We start from the raw sequence: 12,661 nt of genomic DNA, 5'->3' as shown, positions 1-12,661 counted from the left end.
TTAATTGTTGGGCTCTCTATATGTCTCCACCTGCCACTGCTCCCATAGTTACTCCCACGTCGACCAGCAAGAAAACATTCAAAGCCACGATGAAGAAGACCATGGTGCTCTACCCCGGCCTCGCCGTCGGCCAGTTCGTCCCCATGATGCAGCTCGCCGACAAGCTCGTGGATCACGGTTATGCCGTCACTGTCGCGCTCATCGACCGTCCACCGGCAGCTCGCCTTCGCCGCCACCGTCGACCGCGTCATCGCATCCAAGCCCGCCATATCCTTCCACAGGCTGCCGCGCGTCGAGCTTCCTCCCGCCACTGCCACGAGCGACGGCGCCTTCTTCCTCCCCGGATACTTGGACCTCGTGAGGCGACACAACGAGTCAACAAGTGCCTCCATGATTTTCTCTGCTCCATGCCTCCCGGAGGCGTACACGCCCTCGTCGTGGACTGTCTGTCTGTCGAAGCGCTCGACGTCGCCGAGCGGATCCACGTCCCCGGCTACGTCTTCCAGCCGGCGAACGCAGGTGCGTTCGCCATTAATCTCCAATTGCAACTTCATTCGACCCATGGAGATGGTCAGCCGAGCTTCAGGGAGCTAGGAGACAGCCCACTCGAGCTCCCTACTGGGTACTGGCTTCCCTGCCATGCCGGCATCTTACCTCTACGCCGAGCTGCCCGAGGACCCTGATAGTGCAGTGTACAAAGCCATGATGGACTTGGAGCGGAGGAACATCCGATGCTCCAATGGCTTCCTCGTGAACACGGTCGAGTCGCTGGAGGCGCCGGTGTTGGACGCGCTCAGGGACTCGCTTGGTCACCGAGGCCCGGGCCTGCCGCCGTTCTACTGCGTCGGGCCGTTGATCGAGGAGGCCGGAGAGAGGAACGAGAGTGCCGAGAGGCACGAGTGCCTCGCATGGCTCGACCGGCAACCGGAACGCAGCGTCGTGTTCCTGAGCTTCGGCAGCATAGTCGTCGGCAACCACTCCGAGAAGCAGCTAAAGGAGATCGCCGCCGGCCTGGAGAAGTCCGGCCACAGGTTTCTGTGGGTGGTGCGCGCCCCCATTGCCAGCAACGACCCCGAGAAGAAGCCGCACGATCCTCGCGCCGACCCGGACCTCGACGCGCTCCTCCCGGCGGGGTTCTTGGAGCGAACCAGAGGCCGCGGCGCCGTCGTCAAGCTGTGGGCGCCGCAGGTGGACGTGCTCCACCACCCGGCGACGGGGGCGTTCGTGACGCACTGCGGGTGGAACTCGGTGCTGGAAGGGGTCATCGCGGGCGTGCCGATGCTGTGCTGGCCGCTGTACGCGGACCAGAAGATGAACATGGTTTTCGCGGTGGAGGAGATGGGGGTCGGCGTGGAGATGGTCGGGTGGCGGAAGGGGCATGTGGCGGCAGAGGAGGTGGAGGCCAAGGTGAGGCTGATCATGGAGTCCGAGGTAGGCGCCAGGGTTAGGGCGCGGGTCACGGCGCAGAAGGAAGCCGTGGCCGCGGCTTGGACCGACGGTGGCTCGTCCCACACGGCTTTTGCACGGTTCCTGTCGGACGTGGATAGCCGACAGCTCTAGGACACATGGACCATCCTGCATAGTACGTGTGAGGAGATTTTTTTTTCACTTTTAGCACTTTTTAATAATTATTTTAAAAATAAATCGTTAGAAAACATTTTTCTAAAATATACACCATCTCGTCACGTCGGTCTTTATAGTGCGACAAGGATTTTATCACGCCACCTAGACCAGTGTGGCCAAAAACACTGTCACACCAACCGGTACAGCAGTGTTATCATGCTAGGTATGATGACGTGACTAAATGGTATAGATTTGAGGAATATGTTTTGAAATGCTTTGTTTTTAAAAGTAAAAGTTAAAAATGTGGGGAGAGTGATCTGTTTGGTATATGTATCTACTATGAAATAAAGTTCATTAAACATCATCTTGAGTGTTTTTAAATGGCCACATGTGACTTTATGAATTAAGAAAATTCTTTAAGATTCTAAAAACAATCAAACATATGTTCCTCAATTTTCACTCAAATTAGTGGACCAATTATTTTAAATTATTGTATTTATCTCTCGTTATTTTCAAACCATATATCTCTACTATTTTTTTATGAAAACAAATAGTGTTTCTGGCCAGGTTTTCGTCCGTCATGAATCTGTTTCGTTCCTGCGTCGTCCGTCCGGTTTCGTTTGCTTGCCCGTCTTCGTTCATCGTTCCTCTGCCATGAACTCACGCTGCCGATCATGTTTTGTTTTTTCCCATCGCTATACCTAATCCAGAAGCATCATCAAATCGACTAGCATTTCATTGCTTGGCTGCTGTACAGCTCCATAGGGCTATAATCAACACTGCTATGTACAACAATCAAATCGTGGAGCCGTGGAGGGCCACGCCCACGCTTATCATTACTACTTTAAACACGACTTATCATTTTTTATATTTATACTAAATTTTTAAATAAAACAAATGATCCATCGTTATAATAAAAAAAGTCAAACATCTTATGTTATGAAATGGAGTTCTTACCATTCATGCCTGCGTGAGGACTAAGTAAAACGTTCCTCCTACTCCGCATATGATTTCAGGTTTGAAACTGAATAATTCTAGGAGGTCATCTTTGGCCTTTCGGTGCAAAAGACAAAGGTGAAAAAAAAATTTACGATAAAACTTTTACATACATGTCATTAGAGATCTAACTACGATAATAAAAACCTCAAATGGCCGTTAAATTTTAGTTTAAAAATTTAAATTTTAGCTTATAAACATAAACGAAAAAATGAAGGTGCCAGAACTTTAGACATAAGAAAGTGACATCCGAGCAAAGGGTTAGACGGGTTAGGATCATTTCACTTTGTGCAGAACATCTTTGAAAGTACTGAGTTATAAGACGGTATAATTTTTAGAGAAAATGTTTCTTTTTCGCCTTATTAAAAAGTTAGTGTAATATATATATATATTACACTTAAGTACTTTTAAGAATAAAACAATACTTTAATAGAATTTAAATAAGATGAATAATCAACTTGATATGCAAACTTTAAAGCGTTGTGTATTTAAGTATGGAGGAGTAATTTGGAATAGTAGGTATGATTATGCTTTGTTTGTCACTTAGGTGGCTGTCTTTTCTTCATAGGCTATCTTTATTTAAAGGTTGGTTCTTGCTTATCCTTATGGATTTCTTACTCCACTAAGAGCAGGTACAGTAGCAGACTATAAGCTAGCTATAAGCATATTTTAAAGAGATATAAGGGAAGAGAAGAGAGGTTAGTCAGTTACACACGGACTCTAAGACATGGTATGTGTATGACATGTAGGATCATGTACTAATATTTTATAGCTAACTATTGTATAAATTAACTATTAGATTAACTATAGATGAATTGGAGCTAGTAGTTGACTATATTATTGAACTTTCTACGGCGCGGCATCCCTGTCCCCCCTCTCCTGTTCCGATCAGGGCTCCGTTACACGTGGAGGGTTTTGATCATTATGCTTGGCCTTTTCTTTTTTACCAAACCATTAAACGGCGCCGTGATTATATATTTTCCAACAGATTACAAGAAGAGAAAAATAAAACCCAGAAGGCCAGCTGCAGGATCGATCGGAACCCTCTACATTGTGGCCTGTGGGAACACTGATTGGAACAGGGAATGAGAACCGCGCTGGTTGCCCTGGTGTGTTGTTTGCTGTTGTTTTGGCCCGCTTAAAGTCGTTGGAAGGCGGCTTGAAGAACACTCCGAATTTAAAGCAAGCGATGGACAGGTTGTTTTTTCTCGTGGATCGGGGACCCGAACCGAATTTAAAGAAACACCCTGCAGGCGTACATGTTCTTTTTTTATTATGGATTATTGTATCGGGAGAGTGTTTTAAGTGGACGTTATCTATGGCATGTTATTTAAATAGTCATTAAAAATAAAAAAAAATTATAAAGATGGATTAATATGTAATATATCATTATACAAATATACAAGTTAAAATATAATTTATATAATCCAAATAAAAATAACAAATATATGATTGTGAGTATGTATATACTATTCATAGTTTAATTTATTATTTTTATTATATATTATAGAAGTCATATTTTAACTTGCATGTTTGTGTAGTGATACGTTACCTATCAATCTATCTTTACAATTTTTTTTATAATTTTTATAACCATTTAGATAGTATGCAATAGACGAGTGAACGTCCTCTCGCGAGCTTAAAATCCATGCTATTTGGTGCAAGGCCACATAAGAATTGATCTAATTCACCGAATCTATCCACAGATACATTAACACAAGGAGACCCTGAGGCAACCAGCTGCTCTCGGCAAGAGCAAAGCAGTGTATATGAAGATGAGCAACGTCGTTCTGTACCCCTGCACCGCCGTCGGCCGTCTTACCCCCATGAATCCATGATGGAGCTCGCCAAAGTCTACCTCGAGCTCGGCTACACCGTCTCGGTAACACTTATCGATGATCCCATGAAAAGGTTAAAAAATATTGCCTCGTATATCTTTTTATTTATGTTCAATGATGGACCGTTTATCTTATTTAAAAAAACCATATGATTAATATTTCTAGATGATAAAATATAAATAGTATTTTGTGTTTGACTAATTTATTTTATTTTTTACATAATTTTTTTAATAAGACGTATAGTTAAATATTAGACACGAAAATCTATAAATACGTAGTAGCAACACAGTATGACAGTAACACACCTCACAAAAGATGGGTGTGTATCTTTGTTTATAGGTTGAATCTTGCTGTCCTTAGTGGATTTTGAGTCCACTGATATGCTCCTTGTGTCGATGTATTTCTTGACGGTGATTCGGTGCATTGGATCAGTACTTAGGAAAATTAGCAAACATGTTATTATAATTTTACAAAGTGGTGATTCGGTGCATTGGATCAATACTTAGGAAAATTAGCAAACATGTTATTATAATTTTACAAAGTTAGATATATGTCCATGGTATCTTAATGATATATGGAGCCCGTATGAACCAATGACATATAAATCAGGATAATATATCTTTAATTTTATAAAATTATACCCGTTAACGGAACAAACCAGTCGTACGCTGTTTTATTTAACTTTAGAGAGTTGCACAACAATGAACCGTCCTCGATCCATATGATTAAAACAACTTGTCATTGCTTACTTTAAATGGGGAACTCTTTTAAATTCTTAAAAGACATCCGACACTCAAATATTACATGTTATCTAAATAGTTATTAAAAATTATATAAAAATAGATTAATACTAAATATATAACTTTATAAATATACAGGTTCAAATATGACTTCTATAAATTATAACAAAAATAACAAATATGCATATGCATATACTATACAGAGTTTAAATTTGTTATTTTTGTTATAAATTATAGAAGTCATATTTAACCTTGCATGTTCGTAGGATGATATATATAATATTAATTTATATTCCTAATTTTTATATTTTTTATAACTATTTATATGACATGCCCTCCAAAGTTTTGAATCATGCTCTACTTTAAATTGGGAGTGTGCTAGAAGCCGCCTTCCAACGACTTTAAAGAGGCCAACAACACCACGCCAGGGCAACCACCTGCTCTCCTCAAGAGCAAAGGAGCGTCTGTGAAGATGAACAACGTCGTTCTGTACCCTGCCACCGCCGTCGGCCACCTTACCCCCATGATGGAGCTCGCCAGAGTCTTCCTCGAGCTCGGCTACACCGTCTCGGTGGCGCTCATCGACGACCCGTTGAGCACGCCCGTCATGAACTCTGCCGTCGAACGCGCCGTCGCCTCGCACCCTTCGGTCTCCTTCCATTGGCTCCGCGCGGCGGCCACCTCGCTGTGTTTCGCCCTGGCCCCGGCGGCCGACGAGCACTTCTTGGTCAGGTACCTCAACCTCGTGCGACACAACAACGAGCACTTCCGCGACTTGCTTTGCTCCGCGCTTGTTCCCCAGCCCGTGCACGTCGTCGTCATCGACACGTTCCTCTTCCACGCCCTCGACGTGCGCAAGGAGCTCGGTGTGCCGGCCTACGGCTTCTTCCCTTCCGGTGCCGGCGCTCTCGCCATCTATCTCCAGCTCCCTTCGCTCCAGGCCAAATGCAAAGCGAGCTTCGGGGAGCTTGGGGACACGCCTCTTGATCTGCTGGGCGTTCCGCCGTTGCCGGCTTCTCATGTGCCAGTAGACATGCTCCTACACCCGGCCGAGAGCAAGATATGCGAGGCTATGATGGACATGTGCAAGAAGATCCCGGAGTTCGACGCCATCATGGTGAACACGTTTGAGTCTTTGGAGAGCAGGGCGGCCGGAGCACTCGGAGACAGCGCAGGCCTGCTTCCTGGCCGCGCCTTGCCTCCGGTGTGCTGCGTCGGGCCGTTGGTCAAGCACGGCGGCGTAGGCGGAGGCGAGGGAGCCGCAAAGAGGCACCACCACTGCCTCACGTGGCTCGACGAGCAACCCGACCGCAGCGTCGTGTTCCTCTGCTTCGGAAGCGAGGGCACGCACCAGCAGGAGCAGCTCAGGGAGATCGCCGTCGGCTTGGAGAAGTCCGGCCACCGGTTCTTGTGGGTGGTGCAAGCCCCGGGCAGCACCGACCCGACCAAGTTCCTGGATCGCCGCGCCGATCCGGACCTTGCGGCGCTCCTTCCCGAGGGCTTCTTGGAGCGAACCAGCGGCCGGGGCGTCGTCGTCAAGCTGTGGGCACCGCAGGAGGACGTGCTCCGGCACAGGGCGACCGGGGCGTTCGTGACGCACTGCGGATGGAACTCGGCGCTGGAGGGGGTCACGGCGGGCGTGCCAATGATTTGCTGGCCGCTCTACGCGGAGCAGAGCATGAACAAGGTTCTCATGGTGGAGGAGATGGGCGTCGCCGTGGAGATGATCGGGTGGCAGCAGGGCCTCGTCGCCGCCGAGGAGGTGGAGGCCAAGGTGAGGCTGGTGATGGAGTCCACGGCAGGCGGCGAGCTGAGGGCGCGGGTCAGGGAGCGCATGAGAGCCGCAGCGATGGCTTGGGCCGTCGACGGCGGCTCGTCGCGTGCGGCGTTCGCCCGGTTACTGTCGTACGTACGCGGACAGCCGACGGCGTCGCTCGGAAATCGTGGATCATAGCCGCGACATGACTAGCACGTGAGGAAGGTATGGGCCTTGTTCGGCAATGGGCCGAACTGGAGATGGCGCAGGCCCATTTACGCCTTTCTCCTCGGCTTTTTAATAAAATAAACTTATTAGATATTTTGGTTTGGAGAAGTATCTTAAATATATTTTCTCTCTCTACACGTATAAAAATATAATAATGTAAGGGGGTTATAGAGAAGAGCCTCGAGAATTAGATGAACAACCAGAAGGATTGATGTCCATTGTCACGAAGAAGAAAAGGCTTCAGCCTTTACTCGTGTATTGTGGTTACGCTTGTATATAGCAGTCGTAACGCTTTCTTTAAAGAACTCACAGACTTTATTCCATATCAGAAACATGTTACATGGTTTGTCATACAATTCATATAACTGAAATGTTCCATCAGATCTTTCGGAATACACCTTGTCGGGTCGGCTAAGCGCGAGATATCGTGCCAAACATAAGCTGGATCATTAAGTTGTTGATCTCTAACATCTTTTGCTAGTTGATCCGCTAGACTAGACAATTGGCTTCTCCAGGAATCCAGCTGACCTGCAATAAATTCTTTCGTAGATGCAACTACTTATAAATCAAAATTTAATTTTAGAACTTAATTTTTTGGTTTTCTTTATCGTGGTAGCTTTTGCTTTTAAGCCGCTATGGACACGTATATGAAAATTTTAATTACAAATCATTCTTTTTTTGCAAAAAGCGGTTTTGCTTTAGCCAAGACTCCAATGGCCTGGTTCTACTTCAAAATTTCTTCTCTTCATGACATTTGCAACTGTCTCAATACCTGTAAGAAAGGTAGTTCCTGCAAAAGAGGAAACACGAGTAATCTGACTGTAAAAGAGGATGGGTCCTTTCCGGTGCATTTTACTGTTAGTCACCGTTTTAGTCACCAGTAGAGTTAATCTAACCCGTCGATTTAAAAGGGTATTTTGGTACTTTATTAATTAATTGATTATTAGTATTTTATAATTTTGTTTTTTGGCAATAAAATCAGGGGTAAAAAGGATGTTCTACTACACCTAATATTATTGATAGTATAATTTAATCACAGCCGTCCGATAAAAATATATCAACGGTGGGAATTAAATTTTACTACTGGTGCACCGGAGCCAGCCCCAAAGAGGATTGAGCCACTATAGCTTTTAGAAACAGATTGTTATGTCTGTCTGGCATATGAAAGAAATCCCTATTCCTAGAAATCCATTCACCCAAGTTGCATCCATAGGGTTGAAAACAGGACAAGAAAATCCCATACCAACTGGTACCGTATATCGATTTTCCTGTCCGAATATCGTTTTGACATGAAAAACAGGACACAGGAACAAACACGAAAAACCGGTGAAACCGATAGCGAAATCGATTGAGGTTGTTTCCCGACCGTTTTCGCGGTTCCTGTATTTTCCCAGGATATTCCCACGGTTATTCCCGTATATGGATAGCCTATTAGCCCAACAAACGATAACCCATTAGCCTAGGAGACCAGCACAGCCCATCGGGCATCGATGCAGTCGCACGGAAACATTTTCTCAAGAATAATCTCGAACGCGCAAAAGAATTGCACGTCAATAAATTAGAAGATAAAGAGTACTGATACACGACGCATACAGCCAGACCAGCCTCCAGCAGGGACTCCAAGAAAAACAACGCAGGGGAGAGAGCCCAGACGCTACAAGCTAATCTCCCAAAAGAACGCCCAAGAGGGGAAAACACACTTATCACGGTACGCTAATCTCCTAACAAGGCGTCAAGGGGTGCTACCCCAGCGGAGGACCACAGCAGGCCCTCCGAACGGATGGCTTGGAGCACATCCTAGAGGGAAGAAAAGTCGTGATCGAAAACCCGGCGATTGCGCTCCAACCAGAGCTGCCAGGAGATGAGAAGGACAAAAGAGTCAAAACTGCCCTTCAGATGCTTCGGAAGGAGGGCTCTCGACGAAGGCCACTAGTCCTGAAGATAGGCACCCCTAGATAGAGAGATGGAAGCCCATCCCGCGATTGTTAGAACCAAGAGCTAGATCTGTCTAGCGAATACATAGTCGATAAAGATGTGCTTCGCTCTAGATAGAAACATACATTCAATAATAAAACTGCTCTAGGGAGAAACATCATTTATTCTGAAGTTCAGCCTATGGGACGAACGAAGAGCTTGGTCGAGCTTTGGTTAGCGTGGAAAAAACACAGGGAAAAGGTTGTTTGCCTTTGTCTTTTGACTGCTTGTTGTGAAGCTCTGCCAGTGTGGTCGCCTGCCCCAGAAGTTCGACGGGATGCCTTTTCTGAACTTTTCTCCACTCCTGTCCATGTATCTCTACCACGATCATTCGGACTAAACTCTGAGATGTCCATGTCAACCGTAGACGGTCTTACTACTCCATAGTTCTTCGGCAGTTCGGCATATCCCATTTTCCCTGATGTTTACTACTCCATATCATGTTTCTCTTCTTGCACGAAAGGTCTCGGTGGCAGGATAGAAACGCATGATCCAATGCGTCATTCTCAGCTGCATACTCTGTCCTATAAAAAGACAATCTTCTGATTTTTCAGTCATACATAAAGTATATTCATACTTTATCATATAATAAAAATTAAAATATTAATCTTAATTTTTTTAAAATAAAACGAATAGTTAAATATTATTTCTAAAACCGAAAATTGGAACGGACGGAGTAACCTCTGAAGTTGGAATTGTTTGATCTAGTTTCTAGAACCATCACCTTTAATATCCAAAATATACGGTCTTGTGAATCGCGAGGCCTGATAGCTTTTAATTTAATATATATGTGCCGGCCACTTCCTGCCATTTTGTGTGCTATGATCCCATCTTGTGGTAGTATGCTCTTGCAGCTTAAAATATTCGAAGTCTTTTACTCTTAGACACAAAAACCTTTCGTTTTTCGTCACTGCTCACGGAAATGGTCCTGACGTGAGCTACCTGGTCTGATCATCCCCCTCTTCCTCGTCGACCAATTTAGTGAACTGCTCAGGTACAGTGGATGAATGGTCCTCAGAAAATGATCCTGAATAAATTTCTCCAAAACATTGTAAAGCTCATGTGAGAAATTTTCTGGTACCGCAATAAGCCTTGAGGCGTCTCAACGTTGCTCACCACTGCTTTCTGGCCAAGAAACAGGTTACTTGCCATTCAACGCAGCTCACACTATATAAACTCGGTTGTATGAGCAGTGTTGGTGATCCAATTTGAGAGCATTGTCTGGTTGTTCGTATCAATTTGAGAGCGCTTGTTTCCGTTTTTTTCTCTTTTTTTTTTTTGCAACCCGTTTGATCGGAGCAGCTGGTAGCTATGAGGACAAAGACGTTTGTGCTGTACCCGTCGCTGGGCGTCGGCCACCTCAACCCAATGGTGGAGCTGGCCAAGCACCTGCGCCGCCGCGGCATCGGCGTCGTCGTCGCGGTGATCGACCCGCCCGACAACGACGCAGCGTCGGCCGAGGCCACGGCGCGCCTCGCCGCGGCCAACCCTTCCATCACGTTCCGCGTCCTGCCGGCGCCGTCCAGCCCGGACGTCGGCGCGCACCCGGTCAAGCGCGGCCACGACACGCTCCGGCTCGCCAACCCCGTGCTCCGGGAGTTCCTCCGCTCGCTGCCCGCCGTCGACGCCCTCTTGCTCGACATGTTCTGCGTCGACGCGCTCGACGTCGCGGCCGAGCTCGCCATCCCGGCCTACTTCTTCTTCCCCTCCCCAGCAAGCGTCCTCGCCATCTTTCTTAACCTCCCGTATTACTACCCCAGCGTGCCGTCGTTTAGGGAGATGGGCAAGGCGGCGCTTCTCCGCTTTCCCGGCATGCCGCCGATCCGCACCGTCGACATGCTGGCGACGGTGCAGGACAAGGAGAGCGTGACGACCAGGGTCAGGTTGTACGAGTTCAAGCGGATGACGGAAGGGAAGGGCATCCTGGTGAACAGCTTCGATTGGCTGGAACCCAACGCCCTGAAAGCGCTCGCCGCCGGCATCTGCGTGCCGGAAAGGCCCACTCCCAGGGTCTATTGCGTCGGGCCACTGGTCGACACCGGGAAGAAGGGAGGGAGCCGAGGCGACGGCGAGCGGCACTCATGCCTCGCGTGGCTGGACTCGCAGCCGCGGCGGAGCGTTGTGTTCCTCTGCTTCGGCAGCAAGGGCGCGTTCCCGGCGGCGCAGCTGAAGGAGATAGCTCGTGGGCTAGAGAGCTCCGGCCACCGGTTCCTGTGGGCCGTGAGGAGCCCGCCGGAGGAACAGAGCACATCCCCGGAGCCGGACCTGGAGCGGCTGCTTCCGGCGGGGTTCTTGGAAAGGACCAAGAACAGAGGCATGGTGGCCAAGAGCTGGGTGCCACAGGCGGAGGTGGTGCAGCACGAGGCGGTCGGCGCGTTCGTGACGCACTGCGGGTGGAACTCGACCCTGGAGGCCATCATGTCGGCTCTGCCGATGATATGCTGGCCGCTGTACGCGGAGCAGGCGACGAACAAGGTGTTCATGGTGGAGGAGATGAAGATCGCCGTGCCGCTCGACGGCTACGAGGAAGGAGGGTTGGTGACGGCGGAGGAGATGGAGGCGAAGGTGAGGCTGGTGATGGAGACCGAGGAAGGGAGGAAGCTGAGGGAGAGGCTGGTGCGGACGAGGGACATGGCCTTGGATGCCATCAAGGAAGGCGGGTCTTCTGGAATTGCACTCGACGAGTTCATGAGAGATTTGGAGACGAACATCTCGGAAAACGGTGGTTGCAAATAATCCGATTTGGAGACGAGTTCATGCGGGATGGCACCTGACAAATGAGCTACAGGAGCACGTTGATTTGCTAGATATAAGCATTTCTAAGTATTATTTTATTATTTAGTAAAGATTTATGTAAGGGGAAATTTTGCTTTCTCATCTTAGTGGTCAAATTTTGAATTGCAGATTGTTTGGATTCTCTCTCTGAGCACTTGATTGGCTTAAAAATATCTAGATTTGTATCAGATAGAAAAAAATTAAATCCTATAAATACTTGTAACGGAGGAAGCACATTAACTACACATTTTTTTCTTTCGGCAGCGTCTCTATATAACTGTGTTATTTCATGTTATTTCATCGATGGATATATACGTGCCTGGATCTGGACGTGAACCAAGCCACCGGGGTGTCGCAAGTCGTGAAATGTGTAGTACCGCCGTGCTCTAGTAACATGATCCGGTGTGTTGTGTCCTTGTTTACTATGTGCATGTTACGGTGTTACCACTGACGCCGCAATCGTTTGATCCAACCTACAACCGGTACGGCGGTACCGAAACAATCAGCCTTGTGAATCTCGAGGGCTAGCTACTGATCCAAGCTGCAAGTGGCGCGTGCATGGATTCTAAGCTCTATGAGAGAATATCCCATCGGCGACTTCTCATCTATTGCATGTATAAATAGTTATAAAAAATATAAATTTTTTCTGAAGATAGATTAATATGTGATAAGTCACTACACAAACATGTAATTTAAAATATCACTTCTACCATTCGTAAAAAAATAAAAATTAAACTATAAATATTATACACATAGTCACGATTATATATTTATTATTTTTATTAGGGATG

The 12,661-nt window shown here is 47.0% G+C and overlaps 2 protein-coding genes and 1 pseudogene across 2 annotated transcripts; all 3 read left to right on the top strand.

The window, feature by feature from the left end:
- The first annotated feature begins 63 nt into the window (after positions 1 to 63).
- LOC102715304 lies at positions 64 to 1,920 on the top strand (annotated as a pseudogene).
- Positions 1,921 to 3,392: 1,472 nt separating this feature from the next.
- LOC102706388 (UDP-glycosyltransferase 88F4-like) lies at positions 3,393 to 7,493 on the top strand. The gene is made up of 3 exons (XM_015837425.2): positions 3,393 to 3,756; positions 4,266 to 4,441; positions 5,512 to 7,493. The coding sequence occupies exon 3, from the start codon at positions 5,610 to 5,612 to the stop codon at positions 7,089 to 7,091; it is 1,482 nt and encodes a 493-aa protein (XP_015692911.2). The 5' UTR covers positions 3,393 to 3,756; positions 4,266 to 4,441; positions 5,512 to 5,609; the 3' UTR covers positions 7,092 to 7,493.
- A 2,867-nt stretch (positions 7,494 to 10,360) lies between these two features.
- LOC102712325 (anthocyanidin 5,3-O-glucosyltransferase-like) lies at positions 10,361 to 12,106 on the top strand. Its single transcript, XM_006665057.3, has one exon. It carries the CDS (start codon positions 10,407 to 10,409, stop codon positions 11,829 to 11,831), a length of 1,425 nt encoding a protein of 474 aa, XP_006665120.3. The 5' UTR covers positions 10,361 to 10,406; the 3' UTR covers positions 11,832 to 12,106.
- Positions 12,107 to 12,661: the final 555 nt, after the last annotated feature.

The sequence above is a fragment of the Oryza brachyantha genome, chromosome 5, assembly GCF_000231095.2.
Source record: "Oryza brachyantha chromosome 5, ObraRS2, whole genome shotgun sequence".
Taxonomy (NCBI): Eukaryota; Viridiplantae; Streptophyta; class Magnoliopsida; order Poales; family Poaceae; genus Oryza; species Oryza brachyantha.
This window is presented reverse-complemented; position numbering and strand designations above follow the sequence as displayed.

Excerpts from the sequence above, each read along its gene's own strand:
- LOC102706388 (XM_015837425.2), top strand. The coding sequence starts at position 5,610 with ATGAACAACGTCGTTCTGTACCCTGCCACCGCCGTCGGCCACCTTACC.
- LOC102712325 (XM_006665057.3), top strand. The coding sequence starts at position 10,407 with ATGAGGACAAAGACGTTTGTGCTGTACCCGTCGCTGGGCGTCGGCCAC.